The sequence below is a fragment of the Hippoglossus hippoglossus genome, chromosome 3 (assembly GCF_009819705.1).
Source record: "Hippoglossus hippoglossus isolate fHipHip1 chromosome 3, fHipHip1.pri, whole genome shotgun sequence".
NCBI classification, from domain to species: domain Eukaryota; kingdom Metazoa; phylum Chordata; class Actinopteri; order Pleuronectiformes; family Pleuronectidae; genus Hippoglossus; species Hippoglossus hippoglossus.
The window spans coordinates 17,046,212-17,067,977 of NC_047153.1; the positions used below are offsets into that span (position 1 = coordinate 17,046,212).

General features: G+C 41.5%; 2 protein-coding genes across 3 annotated transcripts in view; one reads left to right on the forward strand and one right to left on the reverse strand.

Annotated features, from left to right (window-relative positions):
* Positions 1-1,350, forward strand: part of immp1l (inner mitochondrial membrane peptidase subunit 1) — a 58,996-nt gene extending 57,646 nt beyond the window's left edge. The window contains exon 7 of the mRNA XM_034581751.1: positions 581-1,350. Coding sequence (XP_034437642.1) covers positions 581-595 — 15 coding nt within the window. The 3' untranslated portion in view covers positions 596-1,350. The remainder of the gene's footprint in view (positions 1-580) is intronic.
* Positions 1-21,172, reverse strand: part of LOC117759554 (ribosomal protein S6 kinase alpha-2-like) — a 22,667-nt gene extending 1,495 nt beyond the window's left edge. Inside the window, exons 1-22 of one of the 2 annotated variants that reach the window (XR_004613508.1) lie at positions 20,483-21,172; positions 16,727-16,843; positions 16,138-16,219; positions 15,070-15,150; positions 14,069-14,148; positions 13,547-13,653; positions 13,426-13,463; positions 13,182-13,324; positions 11,000-11,070; positions 10,546-10,634; positions 9,948-10,012; positions 7,892-7,994; positions 7,515-7,660; positions 7,126-7,248; positions 6,604-6,693; positions 6,293-6,451; positions 5,927-6,088; positions 5,740-5,816; positions 5,382-5,499; positions 5,191-5,247; positions 4,981-5,061; positions 3,048-4,243 (exon numbers count right to left, since the gene is read on the reverse strand). Coding sequence is in view for 1 of the 2 variants with exons in the window: in XM_034581734.1 (XP_034437625.1) it covers positions 4,094-4,243; positions 4,981-5,061; positions 5,191-5,247; positions 5,382-5,499; positions 5,740-5,816; positions 5,927-6,088; positions 6,293-6,451; positions 6,604-6,693; positions 7,126-7,248; positions 7,515-7,660; positions 7,892-7,994; positions 9,948-10,012; positions 10,546-10,634; positions 11,000-11,070; positions 13,182-13,324; positions 13,426-13,463; positions 13,547-13,653; positions 14,069-14,148; positions 15,070-15,150; positions 16,138-16,219; positions 16,727-16,843; positions 20,483-20,620 (2,277 nt within the window). In the remaining variant the exon portion in view is untranslated. Of the gene's footprint in view, positions 1-2,325; positions 4,244-4,980; positions 5,062-5,190; positions 5,248-5,381; positions 5,500-5,739; positions 5,817-5,926; positions 6,089-6,292; positions 6,452-6,603; positions 6,694-7,125; positions 7,249-7,514; positions 7,661-7,891; positions 7,995-9,947; positions 10,013-10,545; positions 10,635-10,999; positions 11,071-13,181; positions 13,325-13,425; positions 13,464-13,546; positions 13,654-14,068; positions 14,149-15,069; positions 15,151-16,137; positions 16,220-16,726; positions 16,844-20,482 lie in introns of those variants that run through there. The other variant, XM_034581734.1, reaches the window with a different exon arrangement.
* Between the last annotated feature and the right edge of the window lie 594 nt (positions 21,173-21,766).

Genomic DNA, 21,766 nt, shown 5'->3' on the forward strand with positions numbered 1-21,766 from the left:
CAGCACGTCCAGGTTTCCTACTGAAGGGACATTCAAAAGGAAAACCTGAAAACAGAGCTGATTGGATTGTGTGCCAACACAAATTTAAGTGATTTGTTGAAGCTAGAAAATATTTTAACTTGAAGAAACAAGATGTAATGAGAAGAAAGAAGAAAATCCAAGTTTCAAATACTAAATATCAAAGTTCTCCCTTTTATGAAAGATAATCTAAATTCTGACGAAGCTGTAATTGTTGGGTTGAGTTATTGTTTCTGGAAGCTCTTCTCCTCTCTTTCTTTTGCCTTTCATGTGTCCCCTCCTGACATGTTCTCCTTCCTCGATCTGTTGTTTGCTCTCCTCTTGTCACTCCACTGCAATCATCTTTGCAGGGGGGCTTGTCATCTGTATCTACTCATATCCTACAATCCCTTTTGCTCAGAGCACTACTGCACTTAAATGTCAGGCCTGATGAGCCGGCCACACCCACCTGACACATCAGCTCAGCACCTGCTAAAAGCTTTTATGGAACAGAGTGTGAGCGCGGTGGTTGATATAAATTAAAGAGTTTTTTTTTTTCTCCCTCTTCTTCTTTTTTTCCCAGAGATTATGGATCTAAAGGGAGAACTTCTGCAAAGAAAATGGAAAGAGAAAAGGCTGTGATTGGTTGCCATCTAGTGGCTCTGACAAGTGCCTGCTGCCACAAGATCAAGGACGGAGAGAAAGGTTAGATACAGTCACTCACCTCCCACCAAATAAAACTGTATGACAATAAACATTTATCAAAATAATAATAACAAATACTTTGGTATTGACTACAAAATATCATATTTCTAATATTATATGTAATCGGTACTTTAAACTGTACAGTATCAGACTCGTAGCATTTTTTGGGTAGCTGTGGCTCAGGAGGTAGAGCGAGTCGTCCACTTTCCACCACTCCCAGTCTGCCCGAAGTGTCCTTGGGCAAGAAGCTGAACCCCAAATTGCCCCTGACAGCAGTGTGTGGGTGATGTGTGATGGAGAAAGTGCTGCAATACTGTGTGAATGTGTGTGTGCTGGGCGTATGGCAAAACTGAAAAGAGCTTTGGGCGATCTTCAAGACTAGAAAAGCTCAATATGACCGTTTGTCATTTATATCTGGAAGCAGCTGAAAGGAGTCGGAACCAGTCAGAAGAGGGAAAAAACGACGACCTCGGCAAACCTGTGTTTTAAAGTTCCAGGTGAACTGTTTTTCTTCCCCTAATTCTGACAAACGGGATGTATTGATTTCAGGAAACACATTTCTTCGGTGTTAAGGTGCGACCCAGTGTGCTGAATGTATAATAACACTGACGTGATAATGCACAGACTGGTAATTGTACTTTTCATAATTTGTCACATTTAGTTAGTTAAACTTCTCACACTAACTGAACACCAAGTGTATGTGTGTTTCATTTTGTGTCTTATGATGTATTTTTTGAAAGCACAAACTACAGTTGATTATAATTTTATTGTATGTTAATGAAAGTCACCATTGTATATCTTATTATTTGTGCTTGTCTTGGAGCTATGCTTTCACTCAAACTTAATTCCTTGCATCATAGCATCCCTCATGATTTTTTATATGCTTTTTTTTATTTTTATGAAGAAGCAAAATTTATAACCATACACAAATAAACAAAGAGGGGGTGACATCAAATCATAAAATAAAACTGCTGCCCGGCATTTAATGTTTATGAGGACATGTCTTTCTACAATTATAAATAAACAAAACCATGAGGGATAAAAATATCTCAACAAAAAGCTCCATGTTCATTGGTCATATTAACTGTTGTCGTACATATTATAATTATGTATATCATTAGTAGATTTATAGTGACAACACAGAGGCTGTAAGTCCCACATCTCAGCTCTGCTTTATCACTTGCTGCTTATTCAACCATCAAACTGTTACATCTTGTTGCTCAGTTGCTGTTTTATGGTATCAGAAATATTAAGCGAAAATTTATGCGATTGTGTAATTGCTTTGTTTGTCTGGGTAATGGCTTAAATTTAAATATTTAGAAATATTCAAATGAATGCAACAGTACTGCAACATAAGCGATAAGAATTTAAAAAGCATTCATAGTTTTACTTATTCAAACCCAGACGTTTATATGAGAAACGTTGGACTCCACATAGAAGAAACCTGCTGATAGTGTTCGATTATCAGAGTCATGAGTGTTCAGCCAAACATCCTGATTTGTGTTTGTACCTCTCTTCCGCACACACACACACACACACACACACACACACACACACACATGCAGGCACACGTGTGTAAGTAATGACATACATGATTAAAAACACTTTAATTCATTTCACTGCTTTTCTGTCCTTTTCCTTTATTTGTAAAACTTTGGCATTCCAGCCAATTATTTAATAGATTGGCCGGGTATAGACAGTATGTACACTCTGAGCAATGGATGCACATCACAGTATTACGCTGCATGTACCATTAATATATCCGCAAACACAATATGTACAGTGTTAGTGTTTGCTGATGCTTGTGCAGAACAGTATATTTACACGATCGCAACCTATTTACCTCTTAAAATAATTCAACAGTACAGTATTTACAGCTTTACCTCGACGACACACTATGTACAGCTTTGTCTGCATACTCATAGTTGCATCAGCCCCGGCTCCACCTCACGCAGTCGAGCAGTGCAACACAACACATACAGTTTGTCTATCAGGAAATAATATATGTACAGAAAATGCTGTATTGCCGCTACAGTGCTTATTGGTTACACACAATATATTTAGTTTCGCCTCCGACCGGTAAGTATGCTTATTAACTGTGGGGCGGCATGATCTAGATTCCTACTAGTAAACTGTACAACACTGCTACTGGACCAACACACAGGTGCGCCAACTCCCGTCTGCAAACCGCGCCGCTCAGTCTTACCTCGTATTTGTGATCGTACAGCTCATTAGTTACAATCGGGGGCAGCAGCAATAGACAGCTCATACATACCTCTGACACAAACGTTTTGGCTTTCAGACACTAACAGCAGGAGCCAACCGGCTGCTGAGCACACACACACACACACACACACACAGAATGATGAACTATCTCACTGAAATAATACAAAGTAGCACAGGCCGAAGAGTTTAGCTTCTGCTCTCCAGATTTATGACAACTCTGAAGCCAAATGACGTCTCGAATATGTTATGAAAACGCACGACAAACTAAGTGTTGACACCACAACACGTGACTGCTCCACCTGGACTGGGAAGTGCAGCAGTGACACATTAAACATCATATTTTTTTTACAAGAGGCAAAGGCTGCATTTCTTGGAAGATACAGTGAAATTATTACGCTTATTATGAACAGTAAGACTTCAATGGTATTGTTACAACTCCCTTTGGTAGAATATTAACGCCTGTAACATGCATAACTGCAGATTTAAGAAGACTGATAGGACAAAAAACCTTGAGAGTCATGATGCTGGAAGATGGCGTTAACGTTTATCTGTCCATGACCTCCGGCTGACGTACATCAATGTGCTGAACATGGAAACTTATTTGGCATGTTGTTGTGTGGCATAGAAAACTGGTGATCTCTGATTGTGGTGGACATTTTCCCAGCTGGATCAAGGCAGGTAACAGTGCATCCGTATATATTGCACTATAGCGTAATTTTATTCTGACATGTATGAATAAAATACAGGTAAATATGGATAGAAATCCATGGTCATTTTGTACGATGATCAGACGATAGAAAAGTCTGGAGGGCAAGGTCAATATTATATATATATATATATATATATATATATATTTATCATGTTCTCTGTGCAGATGCATGTGATGGATCTTAGATCGCAGAGTATCATATTTAAAATTTTAAGATTTAAAATTGATGTGAAGATCTTAATGTCGAGGCTAGTAAATTGGGTTTAGTTCCTAATGTTTATTTAAAAACCTGCCACCATGTCTCTGGTAGCTCTCGCATGTGTTGAATATCCTCGTTTCTCTGATCAGCTACATTCAGGTTATCGGCCCACGAGCATGCCCTCACAAGGTTTGTGCTTTTCAAAATAAGAGTAGATCTTCTCTCATGTTTTGGGCCTACAGTTCATCTCCTTGGAGTTACTCCTCGTCTTTAGGGTCTGAACTAATTTCCGGACTCCCCACTTTCCTCATCACTCTCCTCTGGGCCAGGCTGGAGGCCTGAACGGGCTCCAGGACGGGAGTGGGAGTGCAGCGTTTCAGAGCAGAGTAGGTGGCCGACAGCGCCCCCTGGTGGAACACAATAAACGGACGGATTATATCACACTGACGAAATGACTGCATTGTGGTCCAGCATACAAGCAACCAATAACTAGCAAACAGCTCCACCTTATGGACACTTACACGAACATATTTCAGTATATTACATTGCAATACATTTTATTGATGCTAACATAAACCATGCAAGTATATATTTATGAGATAAAGACTTTTCAAAATAATTGCAGAATACAAACTTTGAAAGATTAATACATTTAAAACAATATGGGGTTTGTATGAAACACTGAAACACTTAAGTACAGAGGGTATATTTAAAAATAAATTCAAAACTCAATCTCTGCTTACAAGGTTTTAATATATTTGAATATATTTAAAAAATATGAAAGTATTTAATTTTCAGGAAACACTCATCTTTATGCTGCACTATTAATTTTTAAAACAAATGTGAAGTTAAGCTACTATCGGAGGTTTAAAGAGTAGAGTTACTGGTTTGTGTTTTAATTTAATGTAAGTGCTATATTTTCAGTCGCAAATATTTAGATTTACACTGATATTGTTTCCTTTGTATTAATATGGTATTAATACAGAGATAATATGCTCGTCCTAATGGGAATCTACACACACACACACACACACACACACACACACACACACACACACACACACACACACACACACACACACACACACACACACACACACACACACACACACACACACACACACATATGCACAAACGGTCTGACCTTGACGGTGACTGCATCTTGTCTGGTGAGACCTCTGTCAGAGAGCTGGTCTCTCTCTACAACCCAGGGGTGACGGAGAACCTGAGAATCAGCACAGTGATGAGGATTTCATGAGGTTTTATTTCAACAGCTCATCAAATAGTAGCAAGCCTGACCTATAACCTAACAGGTCACACTAAGTCACATTATACGTCATAATACATGTAGTACCTGGGGAGCAGTCAGGCGCTGGTGAGGATCCACATGGAGCATCTTAATCACAATGTCCTATCACACACACACACAGTATGGAGACACACACAGGTGGTATTAGTATATTTAGACAGTAATTGTATTATTATATCAGCAACAGAACCATTTTATATCTATACATTTCCCCCACAAAAATGTTCAACTCTCACCTTGGCAGCATCTGACACCAGGTCCCAGTTCCCTCCTGTGATGGTGACTTTCCCGCTGCCGATTTGAGCCAGAATCTCCTCTGCTGTGTCCTCAGGGCTGCTGGCAAACGGGCTGAACCTGACCAATGTGAATATACAAATTACAGAGTGCAACAGAAAAGTTTGGTGAACAAGAACAACAGAGAATAAGTCAGATGTATAGAGGACTTTCTAAAATGTGCTACCTCTGAAATAATCAAATCCAGACATGATAAAAACCCACTGTACAGAAGATTATTAGAAATAACCTCCAAAGCAGAGTTGATTGAAAACCTATGTGTTCTACAGTAGGAGGCGGAGCTTCAAACTCTAAACTGACCCAGCTATCATGGTGTAAAGCAGGATCCCCATACTCCAGATGTCACAGGCTGCATCATAACCCTGTTTCTTCAGAACCTGCACACACATGAACATTTCAGGGTGAGATCAGTTCCTCTGACAAAAGTATTTTTTAATGGCTGTGTTATAATGGTAGACACTTGTTGTGATTGAGATGACTGATGCACCTCAGGAGCCATGAACGTAGCCGTGTAACACGGCGTCATCAGCAAGCCATTTTCAGCTCGGAGCTGTTTGGCAAATCCAAAATCACAGATCCTGATGCATTCTGGACGTCCGCTGTCGTCGGAGTAGCGGATGTTACTGGGCTTCAGGTCTCGATGCACAACCTAGAAAAGGGAGAGACATACACAGACAAAAGCATATGAACGTAAGATGACTTTCCCAGTGCAACACAGTGCTTTTACTGCCGCTGAATCTTCTAAATCAAGCAGAGACATTAAGTATTTTGCGAGTCAGCATAACAACATCATGAAGTCCTGTGTTTAGAGTTCCAACAAATATCTTTTTTTCCCTCTGTGTCTCCATCTCACCCCCAGTGAGTGTAAATATTCCACAGTCTTGGCCAGCGTGCAGACGATGTCTGATGCATCTCTCTCTGTGAAACTTGGCACCGTCAGAACTCTGTCCAGCAGCTCTTTGCCTCTCAGTAAATCCTGGACCAGGAAAACACTCTGACCATCATCAAACACCTACAGGGAGAAATGTAGCTTATTAAAATGCTGAAGGAAAATAATGATATCCTCTACATAATGATGTGGTAAACAAAGATCTACAGTTCCTCACTGAATTTTACAGTTATGCAGCATTATACAGTTGTGAGGTGCGGCTGTGTTACACTTACATCCTTCAGGGTGATAATATTTGAATGCTGTCCATATCTCAACAGAATCTCAATCTCCTCTGATGGATCTTTCCTCGTTTTTTCAAATATCTGGAAACAAACAGGACACATTGTGAAAAACAGAATATTCTAAAGGTCAGGATGAACTTAGCAGATTGTTTCAGAGGCTTTGTTTAATAATCAAACTTCCTCCCGTAATGGTTCACTCATCCAGAATATGCAGACTAGGTTGGGAAGATTTAATTAATGTATTTATTCCTTTTAACTTGAAGTATTGTTAAAGATATTAAGTATTTTGCACTTTTAGCTCAACGCAACCGAACGGCTCTCTTATGGTGTTTTATTGTGTTGTTTCAGTGGATGTTTGTCAGTGCCTTTTTATTGTTATTGCCATCGTCCACAATAAAGAGCTCTACCTTTTATTGAAGCACTGCGTTCACCCACTGTTTAACCCAGCACTGACCTGAACTGAAAAGTGAAGAGAACATCTGCACACTTTGTATGAGGTTTAGTGTCCAGTACCTTCACTGAATACTCCACAGCAGTAACTCTGTGCAGACACCTTTTGCAGACAGAGGTCGCAGTCTGTCCGACTTCTTCCTTCAGCTCGTAAACCTCACTGAACGCTACGTCACCACGGAGATGCTGTGGGGAACAGAAGTCCACGCAGAGAACATAGAGTTATTAAGTGTGTGAGTAACTGCTTTGTTTAGTAAGGTGCTGACGGTCGGCCATGACGGTAACAGTTATAAATGTGAGCATCATTAAACATAAGTCCCTTTATTATACAGACTGTTTATGTGTCACAGAGTTTAATTCAGTGATTTACTCAATGACTTTATTAAATGTGTGTGACAGTATTTAATAAGCTGTGGTCAGCACATGAGCTGTTTTCTTACAGACACAGTTACCTGTGCGATGGGGTCCATGTTGGTGACCTCCTGACGAGAAGTCGCCACTGGAGCAACACTGGCCTCCTGATTTTGATTCGTTGCCACAAAGCTGAAACCGCGAAAGAGCTGGTGTGTGTTCCCACTGGGAGCGATGCCCGGAGAATCTGGATATGCAAACACACAAAGATACAAATATGAACACAGTAGTTTTCTATGATCTTCTGATACACTTCTTGATTTAATCCATGCATTGTATGGTATGTATACGTATCAATATCTACAATATAACAGTGTGTGTGTGTGTGTGTGTGTGTGTGTGTGTGTGTGTGTGTGTGTGGGTGTGGGTGTGTGTGTGTGTGTGTGTGTGTGTGTGTGTGTGTGTGTGTGTTGGTTACCAGTTGGTGTTCTGGAGGTGAACTCTGGGTCAAAATGAAAAGTGTCCTCAGGTCTCCCGACAGTTGGTTTGAAAGGAGGCCTCATTTCCCTCTTGAACAACTTCTACAGAAAACAACAACAACAACAGATGGAGCAACTTTACAAGACAACAGAATGTAAACGTATCGTGAAAAGAGTCACCAACAAAACTTTAAGCATTATTATAGTATTATAGTTGTTTGTAATGTCACTGGATTATACGACTTGTGTTCCACAACCGTCACACAGCCTGATCTTAAAACTTAATGAGAAGATCAGAGAATAAACTAAAAGAAATAAACTTTAATCTGAACAGAAGTGAATAAAATAAAGAATGTCAATATAAACTAGGCCAGGAAATAATATTTGGCGTGTTTGGATGATGATTTAAAAGACAGTGATGAAAAAGTAATCTATGTTATTTTAGGTAGTGTAATGCGAAGCCGAATGAAAGCTTTGCTCTGCCCATCATGTACCAGACGAGAATTCAGATCATATTTTTTTCCTTTGAGTAAGTGTAATACTAAGTATGGCCTGCAGGTGTCACTTTTGCAGTGTCAGTTGTTAACACATTAAATAACTGCAGCAGACAACAGCAACATTGGGGGAAAGGTTGCTAAAGCTTTATTCATGGTGGGTCTGTGACCACTAGCGCACACTGATATTTACTATTTGATTTGCAATGGACATCCTCTGTGCTGCTCAGCTGCTGAGATGTTCCCGGCTCTGTCACTTTCATCAGATTTATGAAAGAAATTCCTCAAAATTAAAATGGGAAAAAAAAGAAAGTCAAACAAGATTCCCGATAAACACGGAGAGGATGCCGACGCAGCGAGGGCTCACTGGGCCTGATGCTGCGCAGTGATTTAATTAGCATAGTGTGGAGGAGAACGTAAGCCTCTTACTGATAGCTTGTCACATCAAGCCAGCGACACCATCTGTAAATAGGAAAATGTTGTGTTTGGCAGGAGGCGAGTAGGTAGTAAAAGTAATGGTGAGGACTAATGTGCGAGCCGGTGGCGAGGGCAGAGATTAGTGAGCATGTGAAGCAGATAATGGTGGATTTTGTTAGAGATGAGAGCATCACATCTCACAACAGCGGATAAACAGGAATCACAGACCCCTCCGAACATCGCCGATAAAAAATGGATTCAACAGTTTGACCACAAGGTCTCTAAGTTCTTTTTAGCTTAGTGTAGAATCTATATGTATCTACACTATAGATACATATGCAGGCAGTATGGTTACCATTAAATTTGTGGCAAAGAAGATGTTTATTCTTTACACAGGGGGAAGCTGGTATTCCCACTCACACTGTGCAGCACATACTGTACAAAATTATGTTAATAAAACCCTGAAATCATCCCGTATACAGTAGTTACATAAGTGCTCTGCTCTTCACTAATGACATTTTGCTGAGTTGCTCGTGTCAGGGGGGGGATGCAGCGTAAGGCCTCTGCAGCATTGAATGTTGCTGACATGTAACCCAACGACCTAAAGGAAGAGCTTTCCACTTCGCCATGAACAAAAGGAATCCCTCAGCATGATTCTGTGATGTTTGACAGGCTTCTTAAATAGAAGCTCATAGCTGGAAGAATGGTCCTTTTGAAGCAGCGCACGTCGGGTGGATGTCAAGGTTAAATGACGCTATCAAAGGGCAATGATTGGAGCCGGAGCATTTGCACATTAACACATTTTCCGTGTGAGAAAGGTTATTATAGATAAGAGGATTAGTTCCACTCAAGTTGGGTAAGACACCCACGAGGGGAAGTTTGGGATTTTGACACTAAACAAAAACTATAAGGATGTTTAATATTTGTCGGCATCTTCAGAGGAAGTGGAAGAACAGCTGCAGGATTTCGACGATATGAAACAACAACTACAGCATCCAGAGAGAAGTTATTTGTCTGCATTGTGTATACAGCTTGTGTATAATGACATTTGTATAATACAAGTTAACAGTATAATTTTTAAAAGTGGGCTATAGATGGCTTAAAATGAAGTCGAATGAAGAATAGTCTGACACATTGTACTTACAATCCAGTCTATTGACGCAAAGAAGCGATGTCTTTTTATTTCTTCCACTCCATCTGGTCCCGCACCTATCAGTCACACAGACACAGGCAGATGGAGAGAATGGTGTCATTGTTCATCGTACATCTGTTTGGCAAAAACACCCATTCATTATAAACTAAATCGACACACAGGGAGAAGGAAAACAGTTTTTTTTGTATTTCTAACGGACCACCGTAAGGATTCGGCTGCTTGGACACAAATGGTGTCACTTCACAGAGCTATCGTGTACATGTGGCAGCTGAATGCACTTATTGTAAGTCGCTTTGGATAAAAGCCTCAGCTACGTGATATGTAATGTAATGTAAAGCTGTGAAATACAAACCATTGCTTTAGCTTTTCTATTGTTTAAGTGACGTCATCAGAACTATTAACAGGACAGATTTGTTGAATATAACGTTACTACACCAGGATGAGGGTTTATAGCTTTATCTCCCCAGGACTTATGTGCAAGTTGCTTCATATTAACCGACCTGTTTTTCTAAATAATTCTGCGCTGCCTCACTGTCTCCATTACATTTTTTTGCATCCCTCCATGTAAGACCTGTGTCGTATACACTACCTAGTCGATTAGCAGGGTTCCTCTTAAAGAGCGCTCTTAATAAACTCTGCACCTCAGGACTGAGGAACTGTGGCATTCCCAGTTTAGCCCTGTGAAGACAAAACAAGAAACATGTTAATGTACTCTCAGTGTGAACAACCAATAGTGTGAATCATAATATACAACATAGAAAAGAAGCTGCAGTGGGAAAGAGGAAGTTATCAGAATATAGAAGCTAAATGAAATAACTTCCTGTTCTTGCTGTGTATAAGGAAAACCACTGTTACTTCTCTCAGACACAGAGAACACAACACTAATGAAACATAACACATCAAAAATATATGCTAAATATTGTTAAACAATTTAAAACTCAACAATTTAAAAATCTGTATCCACACACTTTATTAGGAGTTGGTGATCAATTAAAGGCTTTAGGGATAACAATAATAAATGCAAACAGTTTGTTCAGTCTTACTTCAGAATAAATGCCATTGTTTCTTTTCGATCTTTTCCCTGGAATGGTAACGATCCTGTCAACATCTCAAACTAGAAAACAGACGATAACAAAGGATCAGAACACGTCAAATGGAAAGTGTGTCAAACGTTTATACTCAATGCAAGTTTCATTCATTGCAACATTAGGAACTGTTAATGCTTTGATATTTTATTTAAAACGAGTGCACTATCTGGTTCTGCCCCAAGTTTAGGAGTTTTTGGGAGGACATATTTCAATACAGTGACATTTACAGCACACAGTTAATTCCTGATAGTGACTCTTCCATCAGTCAAGCCCTAATGTTCGGTATGCTAAAAGCTAAAAGGGTTAGTCTGCGGGAGTACAAATCTGTTTCTCCTCCTTGCTTTAATAAATGGCGTAATGACATGGTTTCATGTTTATACCTCAAAGAAATTTGCTCTGTCAAGTTCCCACTTTAAGTTTCTTAAGATCTGGGGACACTTCATCGAGCAGATTCGCAGAGAGAGGCGTCAGTCTGAGAAATAAATATATTGCTTATGTTTTATTACACTGTTTACTGCTTATCACTGAATAGCACTGCACTGGGCCTGATCTGACAGGACTCTGGGTTTTCTGGTCCTCTCTTTGGACCTTCCTCGGCCACACCCGGTTTGTATCACATGGACTGACCCTCAACCCACTTCTGGACTTTTCGGACAATTTGGACTGATCGTCTTTTGTATTTCTTTAGATCTGGCAGCTTGTTTATTGTTTGTTGTGTTCTCTTTATTGTTTTACTTCGTCTTTATAAATAAAATGTAAAAAAAAATGCACAAAGATTATCATACATTAATAATCATTTTTAATCAGTGACTTTTATGAACCTTAGTGTCAAAACTAAACAACACTTAAAGAACTATTTCAATCACCTGTATGTCTGTTTGCCATATGTAAGAAAAATATAGTCGAGTTAATAGTAGATCATGTTGTATTTCGATAATAATCTAATAAATTTGTTTCAACAAACTGTGCAGCAGTCTACGCCTAAAACAGAGACTGATAACTAGTAAAATGTTAAATATTACATCACTAGCTAGAGATACATAAATAAATTATAAAGAACATTATTAACCTCCACGAAATATGAATCCAATATATAGAATTATAAAACGCATAACTTGTCCTGGTATAGATTAATGGAGCTCATAAAACAGCCTGATGACTTTTATGAGTGGCAACAAATCTGTCAGCACGTCTGAAATACTGTCCCAAAAATTACAGTACAATGTTTCCAATTAAATGAAAATCCTACTTATGGATTTTTCCATAAATACTGTTTTAATTTATATCTCTTCCTTCTTCAGTTTTCAAACCCCTGTGTAGTTCAGCAGGACAATTTAGACGTGGAATTTGTTTGGGTTGGTTTTTTGAATTTTCTAAATTCCAAATACTTGCCAAGGGCAGAGAGGGGGTGACACCTTTCCCTGGTGCCCTGATGTAACTGCCAGCTGTCAGTGAACGTTAATCTCCTTTTCATTATGAGTAAAATAAGCCACCAGACTAACAAACCAAGCAGAATCAAGCAGATGCATGATTACTGAAAGCGATGGGGCCATTCTGCCACACACGATAATACATTTATTGCCGGAAGAAAGTAGAAATTAAGAAAAATGAGGACACCGGCACATGATCTAAGGGCTGAGTCCTTGTCTCATACGTATATTATTATATTATGTGTCTGGTGTTTTTAATAACAGGCATGAATATACACTACAGCACCCAAAACATGAAACTCGTACAGCTTAAAGGTTCACTGTGTAAGATTTAGGTGAAAGTGATCTATTGGCAGAAATTGAATATAAAATAATCCTAGTGATGTTTTCACAAGTGTGTTTCATCTAAATTGTAAGAATTGTTGTTGTTTATGCTAAAATGGAACCTTTATGTTTAAATAGTTTATATTTACATCAGGAGCGGGTCCTCTCTACGGAGGCCGCCATGTTTTTTTTACAGTAGCCCAGACTGGACAAACCTAACACCTTTTTATTACAACTGAAGGCTACCACGGGGTCTCTCTCATGTTTGGAAGGGGAGGGTGAAGTGAGGGGTGTTAAGCTGCAACATGCAACTTCACCACTAGGTGTCCCAAAATTCTACACACTGAACCTTTAAGATGAGAAGTCAATATTTCAATTCTTACCATGAGCACCCCAAATGACCACCAGTCAGCACTTTGCGTGTGTCCCCTCCTGTTTACAACCTCTGGAGCCATGTACTCTATTGTTCCACAGAAGGAATACGCTCTTTTATCATGGTCGATGGCTTCCTTACTCAATCCAAAGTCTGAGAGATGGAGAGGAGACAGAACTATGTCATGAAAAAACACATAAAAACACAAAAACAGAAGATAATATAGAAGATAGTCCGCGATTGGATGAACTGACCCGTTATCTTAATATGTCCTTCTTCATCCAGCAGAATACTGTTGGGTGAAATTAATATTACAATCCGGTTTTTAAATAATTTTGTAAAATAAACGGATAGACAATTGGGAGCCTTACGTACTTCTCAGGCTTGAGGTCCCTGTAGATGATGCCCAGACTGTGTAGATGGTCCAAGGCCAGGGCCAACTCTGCAAGGTAGAACTTCACATCCTCTTCTGTAAACATGACCTGGTACCGGTAGAGATGTGGAAGAGAATTGGTACATGACGATAAAACACAAAATATCAAAAAAGACATCGGCAAAATATTCAAAAATGTTTAAAAGGCAGCATTGTGAATCAAATATGATAGAATTGGGTTAGTTTGGGAAAGCTACAGCTCAATAGAAAACAATTGCTTGTCACTTGTTGGGTCTTGTGTTTACTGACAGGCTAATGCATCAGTATCAAAGTGATAGAGGTGACGGTCAAAACAAAACAGCATTGACAAGGAGAGTGATGGCAGGTATATTCACTCCTATTGATTCTGCATCAGTGTTATATATAATATATATGACAGACCTCGGAAAATAAAGGCTTGTAAGTGTTTTTTTTCTCTGTGGAGACGGTGAAAGAGAGAAGGAGCCAAATCAGTCCACACCTACCTCCTTCGACAGACGAGTGAAAAGGTCTCCTCCTCGCAGGAAGTCCAGGATCAGATAGAGCTTCCCTTCTGTCTGGAAGGCTGACAAACACACACACACAAACACACACACACACACACACGCAAGCACACACATGCAAGCACACACACACGCACACACACGTACGCACACACACACACACACACACACACACAATTAGCATCACAACAATTTCTTTTTTTCATTTTCATCCAATCCATGAATCTCTGCTCTGGATATGATCTGTCAGGTTGCCACAGATATCTGATGTGAATGTGAAGCAAAACGGTGGCTTGATAACATTTGTAACGTTTGATCAGTTGACACCTTTATCTCAGAATTCCAACTCTTGTATGGAAAAGTTTAACATAAAGAATTATTCATTCATCAAAACACCTCAGACAATCATCTTAAGCTGCGTAATGCTTTGTTTAAATGTGTACTCGGCCTGAGGTGTCGATACTGTGAAACTCAACACTGTTTTACATTCAAATCACCTAACTGGTTGGAACACAAATCGAGAGGGCAATTCCATTGTATTGACTTAATTTTAAAATGAGTTTTAATTGCCCTCCTGTTTTGAAACAGTTTTTGGTTCCGATCCACTCAGACAAATACAATTTCCCCAGAATTCCTAGAGAAATAAGACATAGTTCATTCAAATGCAAAGCTCCCTCTGATTGGAATAATCTTCCTCTTCTTGTTTTTCCTTTGCCTCTGATCATCTCCTTTTTTTTAATCTCAAGACAAACTGTCTGAGCTTTTAATTTACTTTAAGTCCAGTCTAGTAGCTGTGCATGTAATGCTGTTGTCTGTATGTTTGAACGTGTTCTTAAGGGGAGTATTTCAATAAATTCTGTCCAATTCTTTAACATTTGACATGTAATTCTGTAACATTCTTTTTCTGGGTTGTAACATATGGGGACACACTATTTTAGAGAGAGCGATATTCAAATCAGCAACAGTCAGTCAGTCAGACTTACCGTAGTGCAGTTTCACTATAAATGGATGGTTCACTTCTGCCAGAATGTCTCTCTCCATTTTAGACCGCACACGATCCCGGACTAAACAGGACACAGTGGGCAAAGTGCAATCTGATTAATGCCGTTACATTCAGTTCCTTCTGTCTGAATGCGGATAAAATGTGACGAGCCTCTAATACCGTGTGTATGTTATATTTAGGTTGAAACTGCATTTAGTTAATTGAAAACGTGGAGATGGGATTAGAGCCATCCCAGCGTTCCAGGGTCTATATTCTGCAGTGGAAACTACCATCACAGTGTTACTGCAGCATCCGTCTCCTTGACAGGAGGAGACCATAACTATTTAAATTCTGGGGGCCGCAGGTTAAGAGGATTAAGGCTTCTACAAAGACACTAAATCAGCACATGCCATCTCAACCTGATTTTACAGCACCTCCTTGTTTACAATAATCCCATTCAACGCAAACCAGTTTGTCTGAATCAAAAGTACAAATTGTACAAGTTCATGCAGGACACGGAGTCCTGTGCTCAGCTGTCATAAGCTGTCAGCCACCGACTGGTTTATGGCTGCTCGTCAGTCCCTCACCAACCGCAGCCCATTCGCTCAACAAAGCTGCCCATTTAAATACCACCTTTTTGCTTGTGCTCCCTGTTTTATCTTAGCTGTGTGACTAATCCAGGGAGCGTCCAAAGAATGGAGCCAAGTTTAACTGTTTTCCCATTTGTGCAATAAATGGTTAAATCACGACAAAGTGTTCCCGAATGAACACCTTGTACCTTAAATCCTCCTGAATGTAGGTCACTGTGAGAATAACATAACTCTGAACAAATGACCACTGATAAAGAACAAGACTGTTATTGCAGTGTGACACATTTCAGTCAAGATTCAGTAATCCAGTAAATGTTTTTGGATGCTACAAATATATAACCAAAAGTGCTATTTAAATAAATACAAGTGCTTTTCTTTAACCGGGCATAGGAAGCAAAAACCTTTTTACATTTCCTATATATTAATAATTTGTCTCTTCACATGTCAGAGTGTTTGTAGCTGAACGTTTTCATGTTTACCTTTCAGCGTGGCTTTCTTCAGGACCTTCATGGCATACAGCTGTCCTCTGTCCACCCCTCGGATCTTTCTCACCAGAAACACCTGAGAAATCATCGCCAGCACTGACATCATCACGTTTTCTGACTCAGAAGATTTTGAAACTGTTTATATTTCTAAGAGGCTGTTATAACATTTAACAACCAGCATGAGTTGAAAATGTGTGCGTTGTATATCAGCATTTATGTGCATAAAGTGTTGTTAGTAGAAGAAACCATAGGGAAATTGTTAGTCACATCTAAACAGAGAATCCAAATGTGTTAATACTAGTGCAATATCAATAATCATGTATCACTTTATATATGTATGTATATATATATATATATGTTTTTATCTCAATATATTATTTAGCCGTATCGCCCAGCCTAGTTATAATAGACCTCATAGGGAAGCCTGCATGCAGCAGTGAGCCTTGGGCCTGGTGTGTTACTGTCAGGCCCATGGTGTCAGCACTGATCTCATGACCCTCAGTCAGATCCCCACCCTGCCTGGCGTTGTGACGAGATGTGGTCTGATGTATGTAGGTCTCAGTCGACAGCCTGTATACCGTACCTTTCCATAGGAGCCCTGCCCCAGCACTTTGAGCAGCTGGAACTGAGAAGGGTCTGCTTTCTCACAGCCCTCCTTAACGTGGTGGCTGATGTCAATCTCCTTCAGTATGCTTTCATCCTATAGAGAACAGACAATGGATGTTATATTCCAATTCATTACGACAAAAGGGCCACAACAACAAGAAAAGAACGGAGAAAAAATGCAGCCATTGAAAATAACTCAAGACTTGAACAAGGCGATGGAGGAAATTAAAGGGAAATGTGCATCCAAACACATTCTACTGCCAATCAAAGAGTTATGCTGATTAGACAAAGACGATAATAAAGTAGCCTGTTCTGTCACATACACACACACAGAGCTGGTTGTCTATGAGCCATTATGTTCTTGCTGGGTAGGTGTGGGCTGAGGTCAGCGGCGGCGAGGTGAACGCTTAATGTTTTCAGTCCATTCAGTTTGCTCAGTGAGGCGCATGATCAGCTGCCGACCTGAGGCACCGCTCAGACTGGTCAGTGTGACGATCTACTGTAACTGCGCGAAGCTGTCCGCGTCTTTTCAATGATAAGAGCTTTACACCCACTTTCAATCTAGTATGAAATGCTTACGGGAGTCAGTAATCAGTGACAGACAGTCGCTCAAATTAGATTTTGTTCTAACAGCTTCCATGAGCTTCAGCAGCATGATTGTGAGATTTTTGTGGTTCTTCCTCCCATGAGGTTTCCCCCCCCCGGAGAGGAGGCACTTGGTTCAAAACTTTCACATGTGCAGTTTGGCATGGTGCTGAAATAGTAAACAATTGCAGTGCATTTGTCCTACGTGATAAAAATCTGGTTTCATTTGCTTGTCAAGCTGCACGTGGGAACATAGTCACTTCTGCTGTGAGCAGTGAATCAGGGTTTCCTATTGTTTTTCATGTTCCAAAGACGCATTGTGACTTTAATAAGCAGGTGTATACCACTGTCAGAAACCTCTTCTGATCATGGAATGAGATCTACTCCTCCTTTGTGAGTGTCAGTCTTCAGTGTGAAGCCAAAAATAAGATTGAAGTTCTTTTCTGCTGTTTCTGTCATCAGCGTTGACACTGTGTTAATAGCACAGCTCGTTTGTTTTCCTGTTACAGTTCACCCTTAAGAGAAGAATGCAACAAAGCAATTTATGGGACTAAAATTCAACCATTAATACTTATTTCATTTGCAAGAACAAACTCTGCCAGTAGGGGAAACGTCTTTTAACGGTTTAAAAGAAGTTTCTGTAGAAATCAGTTTGAATTTCTCAAAAGAAATAACAAAAAAAGAGGTCGTAGATTCCCTGATGGTAATCCCTCAGCTCATGCTCATCGAGGAAACAAAGCTGAAGGAATACCAATATGCTGACATGACAGTAACTGCAGATCCACACCCTAGATTGCAACATCTGGGATGACAAAGAATTATCTGTTATCATTTTTAAACAGTGTTTCACTACACTTCTAAATTGAGGCTTGCTTATGTGGACCAGTATCAGTTCATAGTGATTACATTATTTAAATAAGGTAACAAACAACGTGTAAAGTTTATTATTTAGAAGTGTTCAAATGAGAGGGCCACGTTCTAAAAAACTGAGCATGTCAGGTTGGGTTTGAACTTTCCAACACACTGTTTACCGGCCGTGACCGTGTGGCTGTGATCATGGTAAAATATCCTGGCGCAGGAGGAAGAGCGGGTCGTCCACTAACCAGAAGGTCAGAGGTCCGATCCCAGTCTCCCCTGTAAGGGGGCATTGGGTAAGATACTGGACCCCAAATGGCCTCTGACGGCTGTGCCAACAGTGTGTGAGGGAACGTGTGATAGAGACAATGCTGCAGAGAGATGTACTTCCTGTTGCGCCGTGAGCTGGCTGCACCAACGAGTGCTCCGAGCCAGTTCAGCGAACATTTGTTCTTCCACTGGTACCATCTGGCAGAAGGTACAGGAGCAGGACTGCACGCTCCACCAGGCTTAAGAACAGTTTCTACCATCAGGCCTTCGGGATCCTGAACCTGCAGTCAACTCATGACTAACAACCCTCTGCACAGCTGTTTTCCTGCCTGTTTGCACTTTATTTGGAAATATGTGAAACAACTGATGCACACACGGTGCAATAACTATCCACACACACTCGCTAGCTCATTTGCAACAAATGTCCCACTTCAAATTTAAATGTATGTAGTTTTAGTTTTGTATTGTATTTGACTTTTTTTTATAGCAGGCTCTTTCTACCTTGCTTTAATTTGAATTTAACTATTGCACTGCTGAGCTGACTGGTTTCTTCTTGTCCAACACCTTTCATTGTACTGATGACCCTGTGTTCACCTGCATATGACAAATAAAACCTGAACCTTGAAACTACTGTGTGAATGTCAAAACTGAACTGTAAAGGGCCTGACGTGGTCATCAAGATGAGAGAAGCTCTTTGCAGGTAGTTAACATCTATCGTAGCAGGAAATACCACAGAGTTATTTTGAGCAACGTGACACAGATGTTTATTTGTGGACACCACAACTCTGCGAGATGTCATAAAACCTTACAGGTGTGCAGATGTACTGAGTATATAATGAAATAACAACTGCTGCAGACTCCTGGGTGTGATGGCCGGGGTGATCCCATCAGGTTGGAGTTACTATTCAATGTAGCTCTTTGAATTGAGCATTGCAGTATATGATAGTGTGCTCAGCAGCATTGGTACGTGGCCTGAGGTGTGAGTTTCAGCCCGCAGAGAGCGGAGTAGACATCTGCTTTAAAAGATTAATCACCACTTTATTCCTTAACCATGGCAGCAGGAGTGACATCCATCAACCTGAAAGAAACAGGTTCGAGGCCTCGACTCCAGCTCCGTCAACATCTGCTGATGCTGATATGAAGCTGACCCTGAGCTCTGAGAAAAGAGAGCATCCACGCACGGAGCATCAAAACATCTCCTCACAGATGGAGACGGACAGTCGACCAAACAGGTAAACAAACGCAAGCAGGCAGACATTTGCTGGTGAGGAGAACAAGCACTCACTCACTCACTCACTCATTCTCTCACACACACACACACACACACACACACACACACACACACACACACACACACACACACACACACACACACACACACACACACACACACACACACACACACACACACACACACACACACACACACACACACACACACAGGTAGATAGCCCGTCAAGCTGAATCAGCAGCAGCAGCAGCCACAACAACAAAGGAGAGAGGAGGGGAGTTTCTTTTCTATTTATATCCCAGACGTACAGGTGGATGTGCTGCAAACAGCAGACTGCCCATCTCTCCTCACTGGTTTGTTTGGGCTATAAATAGACCCCCCACTGCTGCCATGCACTGAATCAATCTGTCTGTATCCACTCATCTGTCAACGTGCCTGCCTCGCCGCTTGTTAGTGTTTCTGTCTGACTGCATTTCCATAACACCCCCCACCCCCCCTCTCTCTGTATGAAAACACAGTGTCCTCTGTTTTCTGTTGTCCTGACGGACACGCAGAGCAACAGCTGTAATGACGCTGCAGTGACTCCACGTCCACAACAATCCAAACAACGCGCACCCGCTCCCATGTGCGCACCGTGTCCCCTCACATCCTCTCATCCAGCACATAATGAGCCCGGTGCTTCTTTTTCCATTACTTCACGGCCACATTCTCATGCATGGTGCAGCCGTGCATGTGACCCTCCTTCCCGGCGTGCACCCGTCTCCGAGTTTGCCCCCGCACACACGCACTCACCTCCAGCTGACAGAAGCCGGTGTTGTTCTTGCTCCTCGCCGCCTTGTTCTTCAGGTAGATGGAGAACCACCTCCGCACTGTGAATTTTCGCGTGCTGGTATCCATGGCAACGGGCAGGACTGGCTTTTTTCTGTGCATCTATCCCATAGTGATGGACATCTCCCTGCAGCAGGGATGGACGGAGCTGTAGGCTGTTTTTGTTTTTCTGATCAGAGATGCAGAAATAAAGAGCTCTGGCTGTTCCTCTATCTATTTGTCCCGCAGCTCCTCAATGGGCGCATCCTCAATGCAGTCGTCGCTTTTCGGCTCTCCCATCACTCCCGGTGCGTCTCCAGCTCCTCCAGCTCCTGCGTCTGTGTGAGCCGCAGTCCGGGTTGCACCAGAGCCGTTAATCCACTCAGACAGACGGGTGGTGGTGGTGGTGGTGGGATGAGGAGGGCCGGGGCAGGTGCACGCTGCAGGGTTTGTGTGGGGATTGCCTGGTGTTTTGCAGCAGGCGCGCGCCTCGTGAGTCTGCTGCAGGGAGAGGTGACGAATAAATCTGTTCCGCTGAATCAGGAGGTGTGCGCGTGTGTGTGTGTGTGTGTGCGCGCGCGTGCATGAGCACCCTCTTCACATCCCTGCCCCTCTGTGTGTGGGTGCGTGTGTGTGTGTGTGTGTCCCCTGCTGCTGCCTCCTCTCTCCCTCCCTCCCTCTGCAGAACAAGAGATTGTCACCAGTCACATTGTGCACAGGCGAGATCCAGAACCCCTCCCTCGCATTTTCTCCCCCCCCCCCTGCCCCTCACCTCCCCCCTCTCTCTCCCTCTCTCCCTCTCTTTCTCCCACCAGTATACAGCAACAGCTGGCGAGGTCACATGGTGCAGGCCGGCTACCTCTCCCTGTCTGCCACTGTCCCTTCTCCTTTTTGCTCCTGCATGACATCCAATGACTGACTGACTGACTGACTGACTGACTGACTCTCTCACACACACACACACACACACACACACACACACACACACACACACACACACACACACACACACACACACACACACACACACACACACACACACACACACACACACACACACACACACACAGGATGGATAAAAAAGGTGACAGATGACAAAATAAAGTAAGACGCACGAAATCATAGCAAACACTGTGGCTCAGCTCCAGTCACATTACGCAAGAGTTCAATGGACTATTGAGGACAGCAATCAATGCTACACATCAATAATGGTGGCAGAAGCTGGGGACAGCAGCCAAAGAGAGCACAGCCTGATCTGGCTGATCACTG